The sequence below is a fragment of the Sminthopsis crassicaudata genome, chromosome 4, assembly GCF_048593235.1.
Source record: "Sminthopsis crassicaudata isolate SCR6 chromosome 4, ASM4859323v1, whole genome shotgun sequence".
Classification (NCBI taxonomy): domain Eukaryota; kingdom Metazoa; phylum Chordata; class Mammalia; order Dasyuromorphia; family Dasyuridae; genus Sminthopsis; species Sminthopsis crassicaudata.
In genome coordinates this window covers 462,991,920-463,009,544 of record NC_133620.1, presented here as the reverse complement: position 1 = coordinate 463,009,544, position 17,625 = coordinate 462,991,920, and the positions used below count along the sequence as shown (strand labels likewise).

General features: G+C 43.6%; 1 protein-coding gene across 1 annotated transcript in view; it reads left to right on the top strand.

Annotated features, from left to right (window-relative positions):
• GTF2IRD1 (GTF2I repeat domain containing 1) overlaps positions 1-17,625 on the top strand; it is a gene marked incomplete in the record, with an annotated part of 193,432 nt that overhangs the window by 90,237 nt on the left and 85,570 nt on the right. The window contains 3 exon segments of the mRNA XM_074264041.1: positions 3,663-3,846; positions 9,627-9,652; positions 11,235-11,349. Coding sequence (XP_074120142.1) covers positions 3,663-3,846; positions 9,627-9,652; positions 11,235-11,349 — 325 coding nt within the window.

The following is a 17,625-nucleotide window of genomic DNA, read 5'->3' as shown; positions in this document are numbered from 1 at the left end:
CTGGAAGGGACCCTAAAGTCCCCTCTCATCCAACTCATCCTCTAAGGCCATCTCATCCAATCTCTATTTCATAGATGAAATCTACAGGGTTTAAGCAATTTATCCAAGTTTACACAGGTAAGTAAGTGGCAAAGCTGGGATTTGAACTCAGGTTCTCTATGCCTTGAGCCCTGGCTCTTTTCGCTGAACGTTAGTGCTGGATTATATTTAAGAAATTGCACATCGATTTTTTTTTTCCCCCTGAGGTAATCGGGGTCAAGTGACTTGCCCAGGGTCACACAGCCAGGAAGCGTTAAGTGTCTGAGGCCAGATTTGAACTCGAGTCTTCCTGACTTCAGGGCTGGTGCTCTATCCACTGCGCCCCCTAGCTGTTCATCACTTTTGAAGAAACGCCAAAGCATCCAGGTGGTGCGATGCATAGCGCGTTGGATCTGGAGTCAAGAAGGCCCAAGTTCAAGTCCAGCCTCAGACACTTAGCAGTTGTGTGACTCTAGGCAAGTTATTTAACTTTTGTCTCAGTTTCTCAACTATAAAATGGGGATAATAACTACACCTCTATTCCAGGCTTATTTCGAGGAACAAGTGAGATAACGTTTGTAAAGTGCTTAGTAGAGTGCTTGGCACATAGTAGGTATTTAATAAATGTTTATTCCCTTCCATTCCTGCCTCCCAAGAAAACCTAACTTCTCTCTGAAATGAAGCCATCTTTTAAATTTTATTTCATTTTCCTTTTTTATATTGATATTTTCTTTTGCCCTGGCTCTTTTCACTGGACCACAGTGCAGGACTTCATATTTCAGAAATTGTACATCGCTTTTAAAGACGCACTGAGGCATTTAGGTGGTGCAATGGATAGCGTGCTGGGTCTGGAGTCAAAACCCTTATTCCATTCTCTCCCCGCCTCCCAAGAAAACCTAACCTTCTTCCTGAAATGAAACCGTTTTTTAAATTTTTATATTAATATCTTCTTTTAAATCACTTTTTTATTTTTCTAAATATTTTTCTAAATTTTCTAAATAAGATAGTTTTCAACATTCACCTTTGCAAAACTTCCTGTTCCAAATTTTTCTCTCTCCCTTCTCCCCATAGACAGCAAGCAATCCAGTGTAGGTTAAACATGTGCAATTCTTTCAAACATATTTCCATATTCATCATGCTGCACAAGAAAAATCAGATCAAAAAGTGAAAGAAAAAAACATGAAAAAAAAAAACCCAAAAACGAGCAAACAAATAACAACCACCAAAAAAAGAAAAGAAAAAGAAAACACTATACTTTGAGCTGCATTCAGTCTCCCGAGTTCTCTCTCTGGGGCCAGATGTGACATCACTTCCCTGATGTCATGGACAACAACAATAATTGTGTGATCCAGCATGGGGTGAGTGGCCAGTTGAATGGGTCTAGAGTGGAATAACTGCGGTGCTGAGAACCCAGGCCGGTGACACTGGCAGAGAAACGGGCCCATTCCTGATATTTCAGTGACCGACTGGAGGGAGAGGGAAGAATCAAATACTGAGCTGAGGTTTCAAACTCTAGTCTTCATCATTGCCGCCTCGGGACATTCTTGCTCCAAAAACGGACTCAGAACAAAGTGCACAATTCCCTTTGCCCAGCCCGGTGAGGGAGCCAGCTGAACCGTAAGATGAGGATTGGTGAATGGACAGAGAGAGAGATGGAGCGGAAAGACAAGAGGCGGGACTCGGGCCGATGCTTTGCCCACGCCAGAGCGATGATTCCTGGCTCAGAGAAGAGAAGCTGGGAAAACTGACCCACCTCCGGGCCCGACCTCGAATGGTCTGCAGAGGCGGACTGCTGCCGTGCTCCCCACGCTCCAGACTCTGCAATGACAGATTTTAAACTTCAGCATAAAAATAGCCCTCCCAAAGCCCCCATAGAGACGACTTTAAAAGATTTCATCTCATTGTGGGGGATCATCTCCTCATCTTTCCCTAGTCCTTATTTCTTAACCTTTTGGGGGAATTCCTGGTCCTTGACCAATCTGGTGAAAACTGTGGATGCTTCTCACTGTGGTTGGAAGGCCTAAGAGGCAGAAGGTTACAACGGAAACCAGTTCTATCATGCGTTGGAATTGTGTGTATGTACATGTGTGTACATGTGTTATATGTGTGTGCACGTATGGCTGTGTGTATATATTTGTGTATATGTACTGAAATTATGTGTGTATGTATACACACATTATATATATATATGCACTATATATGTGTGCATGTATAACTGTATGTATGTTTGCATGTGTGTTCGTGTGCACATGCATATATACACACGGCTACACATGCCCATGCAGGGGCACAGCATGTAAAGGGTTGGATCTGGAATCAGGTTCAAATGTGACCTCCGACATTTACTAGCCGTGTGACCTGGCAAGCCACTTAGCCCTGTTTGTCTTGATTTCCTCATACATAAAGTGAGCCAGAGAAGGAAATGGCAAAGTGCCCCAGTATCTGTGCCAAGAAAACCCTACATGGGCTCAGGAAGAGTAGGACTCAAGGGAAAAACGCCCGAGCAGCAACAATATCGGATATATGATAAATTACATGTATGTGTAAATGTGTGTGTATATTTTATATGTATGTGTCAGTGATTGTTAAAGGCTCGTGGCCCCTGCTGGCTCACTGAGAGTTGGTTCTCTCTCAGAAGCATGTGGGGAGGCCGGCTTTGTGGAGAGAGACCCCAAGGGCTGGTCCATTCTGGCAGCGACTTTGGCCCCCAAGGGTCCAGCCCCGAGTCTCCCTGAGGATTGCTGGTCCTTTCCAGGAGCCCCGGACACGATCCCATGAAAAGAGGGAGATGGAGAAGAAGCTGACCCTGAGGGTACCCCTAGAATGGCTTCCCTGGAAACCCCCAAAGAACGGACTGTGGTCTGTGTGGGTGCATGCAAATGGATGCGGAGCCTCTGCGAATGTGCGCCTCACTCTCCTGTCCTGGATTCCTTCTGAGGCTCCTTGGGGGAAATTGGAGCAGGAAGCGCTTGGCTAATGAGGCTCCTGCGGGTCCCCAGGGTGCGAGCGCAGCCAGTGGCCCTTTTTTCCCTCCAGAACATTCGGGCCGGGGAAGGAAAGAGTCCTTCTCTTGATCTAGCGGGGGCCCGCTGCCGTCCTCAGGGACGCGTCCTCAATCCTGTCGGAAGAGTTCTGAGCCGGCGGTGGGAGGCGTGCACGAAGACGGCTCACTCGTTCAGGCCTTCGCTGGAGAGAAACGAGGAGAGAATTAATGAATTAAGGCCCCCGTGATGCCTCTGCCATCTAGGCTAATCATTTGTTCATTTATGCTCTGGAGCCTTGATTACAGGTGGCAGGATGGGAAATTAGGAACCAAGCCTGGATCTTGGGTACAGAGTCAGAGATGAGGGACTTTGGGCATGGTGTAATTGCTGGGGGGCACTCAGGCCTTTTATCTTAGGCTTTCCTATGAGAAAATAGGCCTCGGTGCTCCTGTAACTGAGACCCCCCCCAAGTCTGGCTCTTTCCTGGCCCCTGAAACGTTGGACCTCGATAGAATGTAAGCTCTGCAGGGCAGGCCCTACTTAATTGTCATCTCTCTGTCTGTTGTCCTGTAACCCTAACCTCCCGCCTCTAACCCTAAATGCACACGGCAGATGCTTAACTGGCGCTTTTGGACTGACCGGTTCCTGTTCCCCTTCCAGCCGAAGCCCTGGGCTTGGACCACATGGTCCCCGTCCCCTACAGGAAGATCGCCTGCGACCCCGAGGCTGTGGAGATCGTGGGCATCCCGGACAAAATCCCCTTCAAGCGGCCCTGCACTTACGGCGTCCCCAAGCTGAAGCGGATTCTGGAGGAGAGACACAGCATCCATTTTGTTATCAAAAGGTACGGAGCCCGCCGGACTCCTTGGGGCTGGAGGGGGGAGCCCGGGGCAGAGAATTCGCCTTTTTTTTATTCTTCAGGCAGTGTCCTGGTACAATGGGAAGATATCAGAGCTCTCGGTTTGACTCTCTCTGTGACTTTGAATGCGTTTTTCTGTTTTCTCATCTGAGAAGTGATGCTGTCAGACGAGGTGTTCTAGATCTCCCTGTCGCTGTGATGTCATGAAGTGGCCCGTGTTCTCTGAGATCATGAGATCACAGCCTAACCCGGCTCCTCCAGCGAGCTGGCAAGGGGCCCCGTATGTGTCGTCCCGGACCGGTCCAGCCCCTCAGGAAGGGCCGTGAGCACATACTGGCTAGCTGTGTGACTCTGGGCAAGTCACTTACCCCTGTGCGCCTCAGTTTCCCGATCTATAAAATGAGCTGGAGAAGGAAATGGCCCAGCACGTAGCATCTTTGCCAAGAAAACGCCTAAATGGGGTTAAGGAGGGTCATGTGACAGAAAGGACTCACCAGCAAGAGCAGGGTTAGAGCCTTGAACTTGAAATAGGAAGACCCGGACTCAGGCACTTAAGGGCCGCAGGACTCTGGGCAAGAAACTTAACGTGTTTACTTCAGTTTCCTCAACTATAAAATGGAGATAATGATGGTCCTTACCTCCCAGAGCTGTTGTGAGGACCAAGGGAGGTAATACTTGTAAAGTGCTGAGCACTTGACCTACCTCGCGCATAGTAGGTGCTTTGTAAATGTTAGCTAGTTCAGTTCAGTGCAGACTTTAAATAATATTCATAGAGTGCTTAGCCCAGTGCCTGGCGCATAGTAGGTGCTATGTGAACCTTAGCTAGTTCAGTTCAGTGCAGACTTATCAAATGGCTGCTTGGAAGGTGTCTCTGATAAAATTAAATAATATTCATAGAGTGCTTAGCACAGTGCTGCATATAGTAGGTGCCATATAAATGCTCATTCAGATGCTCTGTATAATCCTTTGACCCTTAGAGATGGAGGAGCCCAACCTAATCTGCCCTTGCCCCCAAAAGGTGAGGAAAACTCAGTGAAGAGATGTCAGTGATTAATAAAGGTCAGGAGTTCTCAACCTGGGATTCATGAACTTGTTTTTAAAAACAGAACAGTATTTAAATATTAATTGTCATTCTGTATTTTCTTTTATGCATTTAAACATGTTATTTTGAGAAGGGCTCTACAGATATCTCCAAAGAGTTCCATCATACTAAAAAGGTTCAGGTCCTCTGATTTAAATTAACCTTTTCAACCAGTCAATTTACTAACAAGTATTTATTAAACACCTACTGTATGCCATATAATATAATATATATATATATATAATACACATATGTGGTATGATATATGTGTATATATTATATGTAACATATATAATAATAATATATATATGTGTATGAATATATACATAAAAATGAGATAGCCCTTTCTCTCAGGGAGCTTACATTCCATCAGGAAAGCTGACACAGTTAAGTCAATACAAGATGTATACAAAAAGACTCTACCCCAATTAGAGTCAAGAAGAGGTAGAGTGAAGAAGGCCTCATTTTACTTACTTTATCATTAAAGAAAAGGAATTCAAGAAGGGGATGGGGCCGGGACTTGCTTAAAGTCACATGGCTGGGAGTGGGAAAATCAAAAGTAGAATCCAGGCCTTCAGTCTTTCAGGTCACTGTGCATTTATTCAACACCTCTTGATGTAAAAAAGGCAAACTGCAATCTCTGGCCTCAAGGAGCTCCCAATCTAATAACAGAGGAGACAACGAGCAGACAACTGTGCATAAATGAGATGTGAACAAGGAAGATTAGAAGTGACCTCCAGGGAAAGGGGTCAGGAAGGCCTTCTTGCCAAAAATTGGGCCCTGAGCTAAGACCAGGAGGGAGCCTGATTATAAAGGGCTTTGAAGGCCAAGCAGAGTATTTTATATTTGATGCTGGAGGTCATCGGACTTCATTAAGGGGGCGGTGAGAGTATGTGACTTGGCCACACACTTTAAGGGTTTTTCTTAAGGTTTTTCTTGGGCTTTTACATATGGTTTTTCTCAGGTTCTCTTAAGAAGGGCCTTCAGATTTCCTGGAGTTCTCGGTCAATAGAAAAGATTACCCCAGAATGTTCTGTAGCTTGAATGATTTCAATTAGACTTAACAAATAGATGAGAAAACTCCGTAAGGATTTTATATTCTTTATTTTTTTAATTTCTTCTGTTTGTACTTACTGACGCACATGCTGTTTCCCTCCATAGAATTCACTCTTTGACCTAGAGAGCAAAAACTGGTTGATTCTTAACAGTATCTGGCACACAGTAGGCACTTTATCCATCCCAATAATTGTTCATTTGTTGCTTCGTTACTCCAGAACCTTGGTAAATAAAGGTGGAATTCCCTGTCTGCCATAAGGGCCCTTTTAGGCCTTATATCGCACGAGGTCCTCTTTCAGGTTAATGGCCTGAGGCCCATAGAAGTTGTGAGCATCGGCTCAGAGATCTAGTCTGGAGGGGACCAGTCTGAGATGAAGTGATTTACCCCTAGACCCGGTCACAAAAACTGACACAGATTTATCCAAAACCACACTGCTGGCTAGTGGCCAAATTAGGACTTGAATCCAGCTCCTTTGACTAGATATTCAACTCTTCATTGCACCCCACTGCCTTTTAGGTCAGGTCTCATCCTGCTTGGAGGCAGGGGAATGAACTCCATGCACGGTGGGGCAGAACTCTGGGCCTGATGTTGGAAAGAGAGGATCCAAGTTCCTCCTCAAACACTTACAGCAGATCGCTTCCCTCTGTGAGCCTCAGTTTCCTCATCTGTAAAATGGGGGAATTGGAGTTAATAACCTCTGTTCTGAGCTTCCTTCTGATTAAATCCATGAGTCCATGGCATCCGCCCGGGCCATGCAACCAAAGCCCTTCCCCAAATCCTGGGGTCCGAAGCAGCTCCAAGCTCCTGGGTCCAGCATCTCCCCCCCCATCACCCTGTTTCCCTCTGAGACCCAGAAAAAGGGGGTCCTGGGAGCGGGGATTGGGGGAGCCCCTCCCTCCCCTGTGCCTGTAGATAAATCAATCAGCTCATAAATAATAGAAAGGCGGCTGGGTGCTGGGAAGGCCTCGGTCCTGGCAGGGAGGGAGCGAGCAGAAAGAAAAGCAGCTTCAGTGGCGACTCCTTCCTGGGCCGGTGCTCTCCTATGTAATCGGGTGTCCGCAGATGGACGTTGTCAGGCAACAAAGAGGCCCCTGGGGAGGAGGTCGGCCTGCCGTGTCCGGGCAGCCTTCGAAGCCTGATCAAAGGCCGGCATCTCCCCCCCGCTCTCCCTTTAAGTGGCTGCTTTGCTCGTCCTTTTAGAGCTGGTGTCTGAGCTCTCAGCTCTGCTGTCCGAGGCCGCTTGGGCCTGAGGCCTAGAGGGCGACTGGCCTCCTCCCCGTACAGAGGGACTACCTCCTTGGCTCCAACGACAGCGGCCATTAGCACTTGCAAGCTTACCAAGTCTCCTACTTACGGAGCCGTGTCGGAGCCACCCTGAGAGCTAAGTGCTGGGATAGGGAAACTGAGGCCCAGAGAGGCTGCCATGACCTTCACTACAAGTCGGGGAATCGGACGCTGTCATTGTCCCCATTTGTTCAGCCATTTTTCAGTCGTGTCCGACTCTTTGTCACCCAGTTTGAATTTTCTTGGCAAAGATGCTGGAGTGGTTGGCCATTTCCTTCTCCTGCTTATTTAACAGATGAGGAAACTGAGGCAGACTTACCCAGAGTCACCCAGTTAGTAAGTATCCAAGGCTGGATTTGAACTCAGGACAGTTGGTGCTCTGGGCACTATCGCGACACCTAGCAACTTCACAAACCAACCAAGTTTCCTGCAATTAAAGCTTAATTAATTAAAGATCCTCTTAAGCTTGGATCCAGTTGAGAAACAAACCCACATCTTTGTCTCTCTATGTGCTCATCTGTAAATTAGGGAGAGCTTTAATCTAAGAGGTCCCTTCTTCCAGCCCATTCTTGGTTTTACAAGTGGGGAAACTGAGGCCCAGACTAATTGACTGGCCCGGGGTCACGTGGAATGAGCTGGATTTGAATCCAGCACCTGTGCCAGCTCTCTTGGGCTACCTGCCCCCCCGAGCTCTCGTTAGATAATAGATGCCAAGTGTTTGGTAAAGCTTAAAGAACTTTATAAGTGGCTCTCGGGATGATGGAGTTACCCCTCCCCCACTGCAGTCCTCCTTGAGAGGGTCCAGCCCTGGGGACCCCCTTCCCCAGGATCCTCTCCAGCTCCACTCAGGCCTTTCCGGCCTGGCTCATCTTTCCTTCCCCCTCTCTCCCGTCTCCCATGTCGGTCACACTCGGGTTATTTTGGTTACATCAACAAGTGTTAATGGTGAGTCCTGCTGTGTGCCCGGTCCAGGGCTAGACGGTGAGTCAGCAAGCATTTATTAAGCCCTTTATATATGCCAGGACACCATGCAAAGAGATAGAATTTCCACGTCCTCCTGGCCCGCCTTGTCCCCACAGTATCAGCGTCACGGTGACCCGGCAGGGAGGGCGTCGAACTTGGAACAGCAGGCCCAAGGTCCAGTCCTAGCCTGATCCTTCCCAGAGTGACAGAACTTCAGCCCTACTTAGCTACTTAGTCAACCTGTTCGAGAAAGGAAGCCCACCCTCTCACCCCCACGGCTCTCTCTGGAGGTTTAAGACTGGAAAGACCGAGTGTGGGGCAGCTGGGGGGGGCCACAGAGGATAGAGAGCCCGGCCTGGGGTCAGGAAGACTCGTCATCCACGTTCAAATCTGACGTCAGACACTTTTAGCGTCTGAGTGACGCTGGGCAGGTCACTTAACCCTGCCTCAGTTTCCTCATTTGTAAAATGGGCTGGAGAAAGAAATGGTAAACAATCCAGCCAAGAAAACCTGAAATGTGGTCACGGAGGGTTGGACCTGACTGAAAGGACTGAACCTGGACCAGGGACCTTGGACAAGTCCCTTGACTATCCCAGTTTTCTCCTCTTAAATTATCTCTACAAATTTTCTGCAAAGGACAATAAGCAGTATATACATAAGGATTATTAGTCATCCTTTTTTCCTTCTTTTTCAACCATGGTTTCGAAGGATAGTTCTTTGTTGTTGTTGTTGTTGTTTTATAGATTATAAAATATTATGAATTTATGAATCCCCCCCAAAAAAAATGCCAATAACACTCATTTCTCTAACCGAATTTCCAAGTGCATTACAAATCTGAAAGTAATTTAGTTGGGATTTATTTGGGATTGAGAAATCCCAGTGCAAGGGATCTCTTGACCTCTGTTCTCAGAGAGAAGGTGATGCGGTCAGCTTCGTCCTTTGTGACCTAGTGTGCAGTAAAGAGAGAAACTCTGCAACAAGTGGACTCTTAAAGGAAACCGTGGGGTGGGGGTGAAAGAGAAAGAGCCACGGACAGACGGACAGATGGACAAAGATATAGAGACAAGAGTCAAAGAGGCAGACAGATGGACAAAGAGACAAATAAAGAGACAGATAAACGGACAAAGAGACAAATAGAGACAGATAGACAAAGAGACAGACGGACGGAGAGGCAGACAGACAAAGAGACAGACAGATGGACAAAGAGACAAATAGACAAATAAAGAGACAGATAAGTAGACAAAGAGATAGACAGAGGCAGACAGAGAAATGGACAGAGAAGCAATCAAAGAGACAGACAGAGGGACAGACAGTCAGAATCCCCCAGTGTTCCCAGACACATTCCCCAAGAGTCACGTTCTTTCTTTCCTTTCTCCCCAGGATGTTTGACGAGAGAATCTTTACAGGTAGGCTGACACCCTCGTGTTCTGCAGCTGAGCCTTTGCAGGGGCTGGGGCTCACCTTGGCACATGGGTCTCGGTGGGGGGAGGTCTCTGAAGTACATGGCTTCTTCCTGAGTGGGATGTGGGGGGATGCTCCTCTTGGCTCTGGGGTCCCAAGTTCCCACATTATTCAGGGCACAGAAAGCCAGAGATGGAGCACTGGGTAAGGGACAATATGGAAGGATCTCACTATAAGCTCTTTGAATGCTAATTTTCCTTTTGTCTTCTATCTCCTGGCCCTTAGCACAATCTTGGCACATAGTAGGTGCTTGCTGAATTTCACTGAATGTAGCCTAAGAGCAGAGAAGATGGCGGCCTGCCTTGGTACAGATAATTTCCTCTTCTAGGAAGTCACTGCTTTAGTTTCTCTAACCATTATACTACACAGCTTCTCATATTTAACTTTAGGATAATTTTTTAGAATTTAACCCGATTAAAAGTACGGATACAGGAGGTAAAGGAAGTGGGAAGGTTCCCTGAGGATAAAGGAACAGCCAACAACCAAACTGAAAACTACAAAATTAAATTCCTAAAAATTGCTCTGAAATGAAATACAAGAGACTGTGAGGCCCCCTGGCTAGAGGTCTGTCATCAGAAAGGTCTTCATTAGCTGTGTGACTCTGGCCAAGCCCGTGGAGCACTAAGTGCTCTGGCTAGTTCTCTAAAAGAAGGTGCCAGTTACTTGCAGTTTGAGGGAGTATATCCTTATCCAGTGAGGTCCCGATGCTCATGAAATCGAAAGTCCATTTTCTAGCCCTATTATTATCATTGTTATTCTCTCTTTCCTTGTAGTAAAGAGGCCCCTGAAAAGTGCAGAATGAGGCTGGGCTCCTTGTAGGAGAAGTTTGGTTCAGCGAGCATTAAGCACCTACTATGTGCTTGGTGGTACGTGGCAGGAGTCACAGTTCCTGCTCTCGAGGAGCTTGTGATTGGTGGAGGAGGAAAGATGGATAAACACAAACCTGCGATCGGAATATTCATCATTTGTACGCTGCAGACTTCCATTTCCTTCCATGCAAGGGCCTGGGTTCCCCTGCCACCCTTGGGGGATCTTCCTAATGGAAGGAAGGAAGGAAGTCTTCCAGGGGACCAGCCCTGGTAACGCTCCCCCTCACACACCCATCCTGGGAGTCGGCAAAAAGTGTGACCTTCCTCTTGGGAGGGCAGAGAGTGGGAGAAAAAAATGGAAATCAAAACATTGTAGAGGCAAATATTGAAAACTAATTTTTTAAATAAAATTTTTTAACTTTTTGAAACTTTTTACATAAGATAAATTTAAATTTAAAAATAAAAATAACAGAAATCCTTCTTTCTCCACCATATTTACCCAGCATTATTTTATATAAGGGGGGGGTATCTAGGATCTGATGGTTTAATACACAAAGGTTTCCTTCTGTCTGCCCTTGAAGGAGCCTTTCACCTCCTTGCTCACACTTCATCCCTTGGGCCTTGACCCAGAGGGCCAGAGGCAAGGACTGAGAAAGTCCCGGAGCAGAGCTAGCCGTGAGTTCACGTCTCATTTTCTCTCCCCTCACCCTGTTGCCAGGAAGCAAATTTACCAAAGACCCCACCAAGCTGGAGCCGGCCAGTCCATCCGAGGACACCTCAGCAGAAGCCCCACGGATGGTCGTCCTCGATCTGGCTGGGACGTCACAAGCCAGGTAAGGTCAGTGGCCCTCGGCCTGCACTTTCATCCCTCCCCTCTTGTCGGCTAGATCTACCACGCCCACCATCCCAGGCCTTCCGTTCTCCAGGCTAAACATTCCCAACTCCTTCAAATGACTATTAAATGACATAAAATAGTGACGATATCTTCTCCTTCAGCCGTATGGCACAACCTATGTACAATTCTCATCCACTTTGTTTTCTTCGTATGGATAGTTAAATCGGACTCTTTCACAGTGTTTTGAATTTCACCGTGGAGGCTTTCTCTGTTTCCCAGGCTTCCATGAACTGGGGCATTAGCTTCTGTCGGCAGATCCCTTAGGACCATTTTCTTTTGTTTGGGCTTAATCCAGGATATCTTCCACGATGCTGGTGAGAACCTGTGATAAACAGAAAGCTTTCTGTTTCACACCTTCTGGCGTTGCTTTGCGCAGAGTTATTCTGGTAGCTACTTCTGCCACAGAATCATGTATAATTTTTGACACCTTGCCTGAGGAGAGACGACTTCAAGGCTGCATTTTTCTAGACTCGGCCAAATGCTTTCTGAAAATCAATAAATAATAACCACAGAGGGATCTGGTATTCTCTGTACATGTTAGTTAGCTGCAAGACCATTATCATGTGATCTGCAGCAAAAAAGAAAAACTGTCTGCAAAAGCCTGCCTGTTCCCTTTCTATGTTTTCATCAAAAACAGCTGTAATTTCTGCATAAATCGTTCTTGATTTTTTTATTTATCACTGAGAATTATTAATGATAGCAACTAGCTAGCTATTAATGATAATATCTAGGTAGCATAGTGGATAGAACTCTGTACTTGGAATCAAATCTGGCTGCAGATATTTAGTAATCATGTCATTCTGTCCAGATCACTTACTCTTTTTATGCCTTACTTTTCTATCTGTAAAATGGGTAAAAATTGCATCTACCTCCAAGGTTCAGACTTAAATGAAATAGTAATTGTAATGCACTTATACATAGTAGGTGCTTTGCGCATAGTAGGTACTATATAAATGTTAATATAAAATGGGGATGACAATAGAATTTACTTCCCAAGGTTATTGTGAGGATCAAACTAGATAATAATTGTAATGTGCTTAGCTTAATAATTGCATTAATAATATCTAATACATAATAATTATAAATCACTTAATATAGTGCCTAACATAGAGTAGGTGCTATATAAATATTGTTGTTATTATTTTTTTCAATGGAGATAACAAGAGCACCTATTTCCAAGACCTGTTTTGAAGCTTAAATGAGATAATAATTGTAAAGACCTTAGTACAGTACCTTGCATAGAGTAGGTACTATATAAATGTTAATATAAAAATGGGGATAATAATAGAATTTATTTCCCAAGGTTGTTGTGAGGATCGAACTAGATAATACTTTTAATGTGCTTAGCATAATAATTGTAATAGTAATAATTATACATAATAATACATAATAATTGTAAAGCACTTAACACAGTGCCTGGCATAGAGTAGGTACTATATAAATATTATATATTTTTTTAAATGGAGATAACAAGAGCACCTATTTCCAAGAGTTGTTTTGAGGCTTAAATGCGATAATAATTGTAAAGCACCTAGTACAATACCTTGCACATAGTGGGTACTATATAAATGTCAATATAAAATGGGGATGATAATAGCTTTTACTTCCCAAGGTTGTTGTGAAGATTAAACTAAATAATAATTACAATGTGCTTAGCATAATAATTATACATAATAATACATACTCATTGGAAAACACTTTATACAGTGCCTTGCACATAGTAGGTACTATATAAATGTTATTATAAAATGGGTTTAATAATAGAATTTACTTCCCAAAATTGTTGTGAGGATCAAACTGCATAATAACTATAATATGCTTAGCATAATATCTGGCACATAATAGGTTTTATGTTTAATAAGCATATATATTTACATATTATATTATATTTACATATATGTTTAATAAATATATATATTTATATATTATATATATATAATATAAATATAACTATCATTATAAAATGGGTATAATAATAACACCCACTTCCTAGGGTTCTTATGAAAATAAAATGAGATAACGTTTGTAAAGCACTTAGTACAAGGCCTGGCACTTAGTAGGTACTATCTAAATATTGTTATTATATTTATTATGATTACCATAAAACAGGAATAGTACTTGCTTCAGCAGCACATATACTAAAAACTGAAACCATAAAGCAGGGATAATAATATCCCGACTTCCCAGGATGGCTGTGAGGATAAAATGAGATAACATTTGTAAAGCACTTTTTGAGCCTCAAAGCCTACAGAAAAGCTAGTTATGGGAAGTGATATTTACACAAAACTTTGAAGTTTTCAGAGTTCTTTACATATCTTATCTCGTTTAAACATCCATTTTGTTTTCCTAGCTGCTGATTCGGTCCCTTTGCCAATTAAATCAGGTAAAATGGCCTCTTTCACACTTTTGGGAATTGCACTGAGGAAGCTTAGCACGGTGACATTTTCTTCAGTTGAACTAATGTATGAGATGAAATATGTGAGATGGGCCATTTTTACATTGAGCTGAAATCAGCCTCCCTGGGACTTCCAGCTCTTGGCTCTGGTTCCAGTCTCTGAGAACGAAACAGAATAAGATAGTATTAATTTGTATCAGGCATTGTGCTAAGTTACACAAAACCAAAAAGTTACCCAAAAAAAAAGGTTAAAGACAGTCCTGATGTCAAGGAGCTCACAGGAGGCTGGCAAAAAATTGTACAAAGAGCGGTATGCAAACGATGTATAGAAAGGATGATCATAGACAATCAAGGGAGAAAAAACTGGCATTTAGGGAGATCAGGAAAGGAGGTAGGATTGAATTGGGACTCATCTTCTACTTGAGAGCCTTTCAAGTCATTGAAGATAGTCATCATGTCCCTATACCAGTCATTTCAGTCATGTCCAGTTCTCTGTGGCCCCATCTGGGGTTTTTAGCAAAGATTCTGGAACATTTTGCCATTTCCTTCTCCAGCTCATTTTATAGATGAGGAAACTGAAGCAAATAGGGAGAAGTGACTTGCCCAAGATCACACAGCTAATAAGTGTCAAACTCACAAAGACTTATCTTTAGCATTCTATACACTGTGCCAATTAATTGTCCCTATTATATACTTTTTTAAAAAGCAGTTTGTACATAATAGGAAGTCTCAGTTTTATACATAATTCTTTTTTCTGTTCTATTTTGTAAATGGAAATTTCTTTTTGGATACTGGTTAAATTTGGAATAAAAAATAGTTTTTTGGGTTTTTTTTTTAACAATAATATCAGGAAGTCTAAAATGAAAAAGGAGATGGGCTGATAAAACATGTGGAGTACCTCCCCAAATATGTATGTGTGTGTGTATGTATATATGCATATATATATACATACACACACACATATATACATATACGCACACACACACATACATACAGAGAGAGAGAGAGAGAGAGACTAAGGTTATTTTCAGGATAGGAGTAAAAAGGGAAGGATAAATTCTGCTGCTTGAGGTGGATTGGGCAAAGATAATGGCTAATAAAATAAGCCAACTGCATCTTTCCTATCAAGGAAAATGTTCCTCAGACTGGAAAGATTAGAACAAAAATAGCTAAGAGGAAATGAAAACCCAAGATCTGTGAGGAGACGGCAAAGGAGCACATGAGTGCTTTGACTACGGTCAAATTTCCCAGCTTGGAAGAATGATACCAGAGATGGTTTAAAGAGCTGGCCAGCTGTGAGCTTGGAGGTCTGGGTGAAGGCAGGAAGGGTTTCATAAAACCAGATATTGAAAGATATTATCTTGATCCTCAAATAGAGCAAGAAGATGCCTTTATTCAAAGGTTAGATGGTACTGAGACCAATTCCAAACATAATTCTAAAATGGCGGATTATGTCCTTAGTTCTTATGAGCACCGAGGCAGGGAAGGAAATAGTTTCTAGAACGAATATGGCCACCTCATGCCGGATTAACCTTTTTTTCCATTATGACAGGATGACTAGATCAAGCAGTGTTGTCTACTTCAGAACTTCTTGTGTGTCTGTACCCCAAAATAGTGATAAATTGGTCTAGAGGGAGATCTTTAATGACGAGTTCCAAGGCTCTGTTGCCAGCCTCAGTCTCTTCTACATTTTTATCAATAACTTCATTGAAGACTTCATAAAAGGGATTTTAAAAATATGAAACAGAGCTGGGAGGGATAAAGGGATCAGTGACCGTTGGGATCCCAAAGGATTTCAGCAGGTTTCATCTATTAAGATAAAATTTTATAAGGATGAATTTAATTAGTATCCTTTACTTTTTAAAAGAATCTGTTACAAGATAGAGCAGATAATAGTTTGTGTGAAAATGTCTATCATTTTTATGGCCTGCAAGTTCATCATGAGTAAGACTTGATAGCCCAAATTAAAAAAAAAAAAAAAAAAAAAAAAAAAAAAAAAAAAAAAAAAAAAAAAAGGCAATCTTAAGGTATGTTAAGATCAGAATGTTCTTCCACTGGGCCCAGATGGCTCTGGAGGGGAAAGCGAGGCAGGTGATCTTGCATGGCTTTTGGTCACTTAAATTCAATTCACTTATATCACCTCCCCGATGTCATGGGATCAAAGATCAGAGTAGGGGCCACTAAATGACTCAGTGGATAGAGTCCAAGTTCAAATTTGGGCTCAGACACTTACTAGCCGTGTGATCCCAGACAAGTCACTTAATCCCTATTGCCTTAAAAAAAAATCAAATGAGGAAGGTGATGGTCTCATGGCCCTGTTCTTGCTAGAATGTTGTGTTAGAACGGAGGGGCCACATTTAAGGAATCACATTGACAAGCTAGCAAGTACTGAGGGAGAGGATTTAGAATGGGCGAAATACTAAAGACTATGTATACAAAACCAGCATTGATTGAAAAGCTGGGCATGGTTAGCTTGGAAAAGACAAGACTTAAGGGAGGACCTGAGAGCTATCTCCAGATATTTAAAGGTTGTCCCTGGCTTCTTTTAAGTCTCAGTTTAAAATGCCTTCTTCTATTGTAAACCTTCCCCATCCCCTCTTATTCTGTGACTTCCCTACCATTAATTACTTCCTCTTTATATTGTATATAGTTTGCTTTAAATATATTTGCTCTCATATTTTCTCCCATATTCATTTGTGAGCTCTTTGAAGATAGGGCTTCTTTTTGTACCCACAGTTCTGTGGCACACTGCCTGGCTAATAGTAGGCATTTAACCAATGTTTATTGATTGTCATGTGGTTAAAAAGAATGATCCTCGTTCTTCTTGGAGCCTTAATACAGACCGAGGGGTGCTGGCTGAAAGTTACAGGAAGGTACTTTTATTTCAAGTCAATTTAATAAGCATTTATTAAGCACCTACTGTATCCAAAGTTCTACCCCAAGTTCTAGAAGTACAAAGACAGGAATGAAACAATACTTGACTACAAAACTTATGTTCTATTGGGGGCAGGCTGAGGATGATGCAATGTGTATGCAAAAAAAAAAAAATAGCAATAAAATACTATCTCAAGGAGGGAAGAGAATTAACTGGGAGTTTTCTAAGGGAGATAATTTGAGCTGATCATAAATGGTATAGAATACCTCGAGAAATAGCATGAGAAGTTTTCAAAAGGAAAAAATGCTGGATCAGTCTTAGCCACGAAGGGATTAGATTCCATGATCTCTTTAAGATTCTTTCTTGCTCTGACTCTTAAGAGGTTCCAGCTCCAATCCCAGCAAGATTCAGCAGGCAAAGAAAAGGGAGGGAAAATGGAGATGTAGAGGGGGATACAGCCTGAGCAAAGGCCTGGAGGTAGAAAATGAGCATGACATGAGTGGAGGGCAATGAGGAAGCCGGCCTGGCCAGAGTGGGAGAGAAAGTTAGAGAAGGGCACTGAAGCAGAGATTTGTGGGCTCAGAGGTAAGGCCGGAGAGTTGGTGCTCTGCTGTGTCAGCAAAAGCCTCCTGCACCTGTTTCTCACTGCTGTGCCCTTTATTTCTGTCTCTCAGGTTGGACAAATGCAGCAGATCTGAAGACTGTGAGCCAGGTATGAAGCTGTGACTCCCCTCAAGTGTCCAGGTGGGAGGGAGAGGGCGTGGCCTAGGCAAGGAGCCCCTTGAGCCCCAGCACCATATCCCAGGGTGACAGGAACCTCCCTCCCAAGAGGGGCTACAGCCTGGGGCCTCCTCACCCAGAGCTTCCTCCATGGGGCCTCCTCACCTGGAGCCTCTTCACTAGGGTTTTCCCACTCAGAGCCTTCTTACCTGGAACCTCTTTAC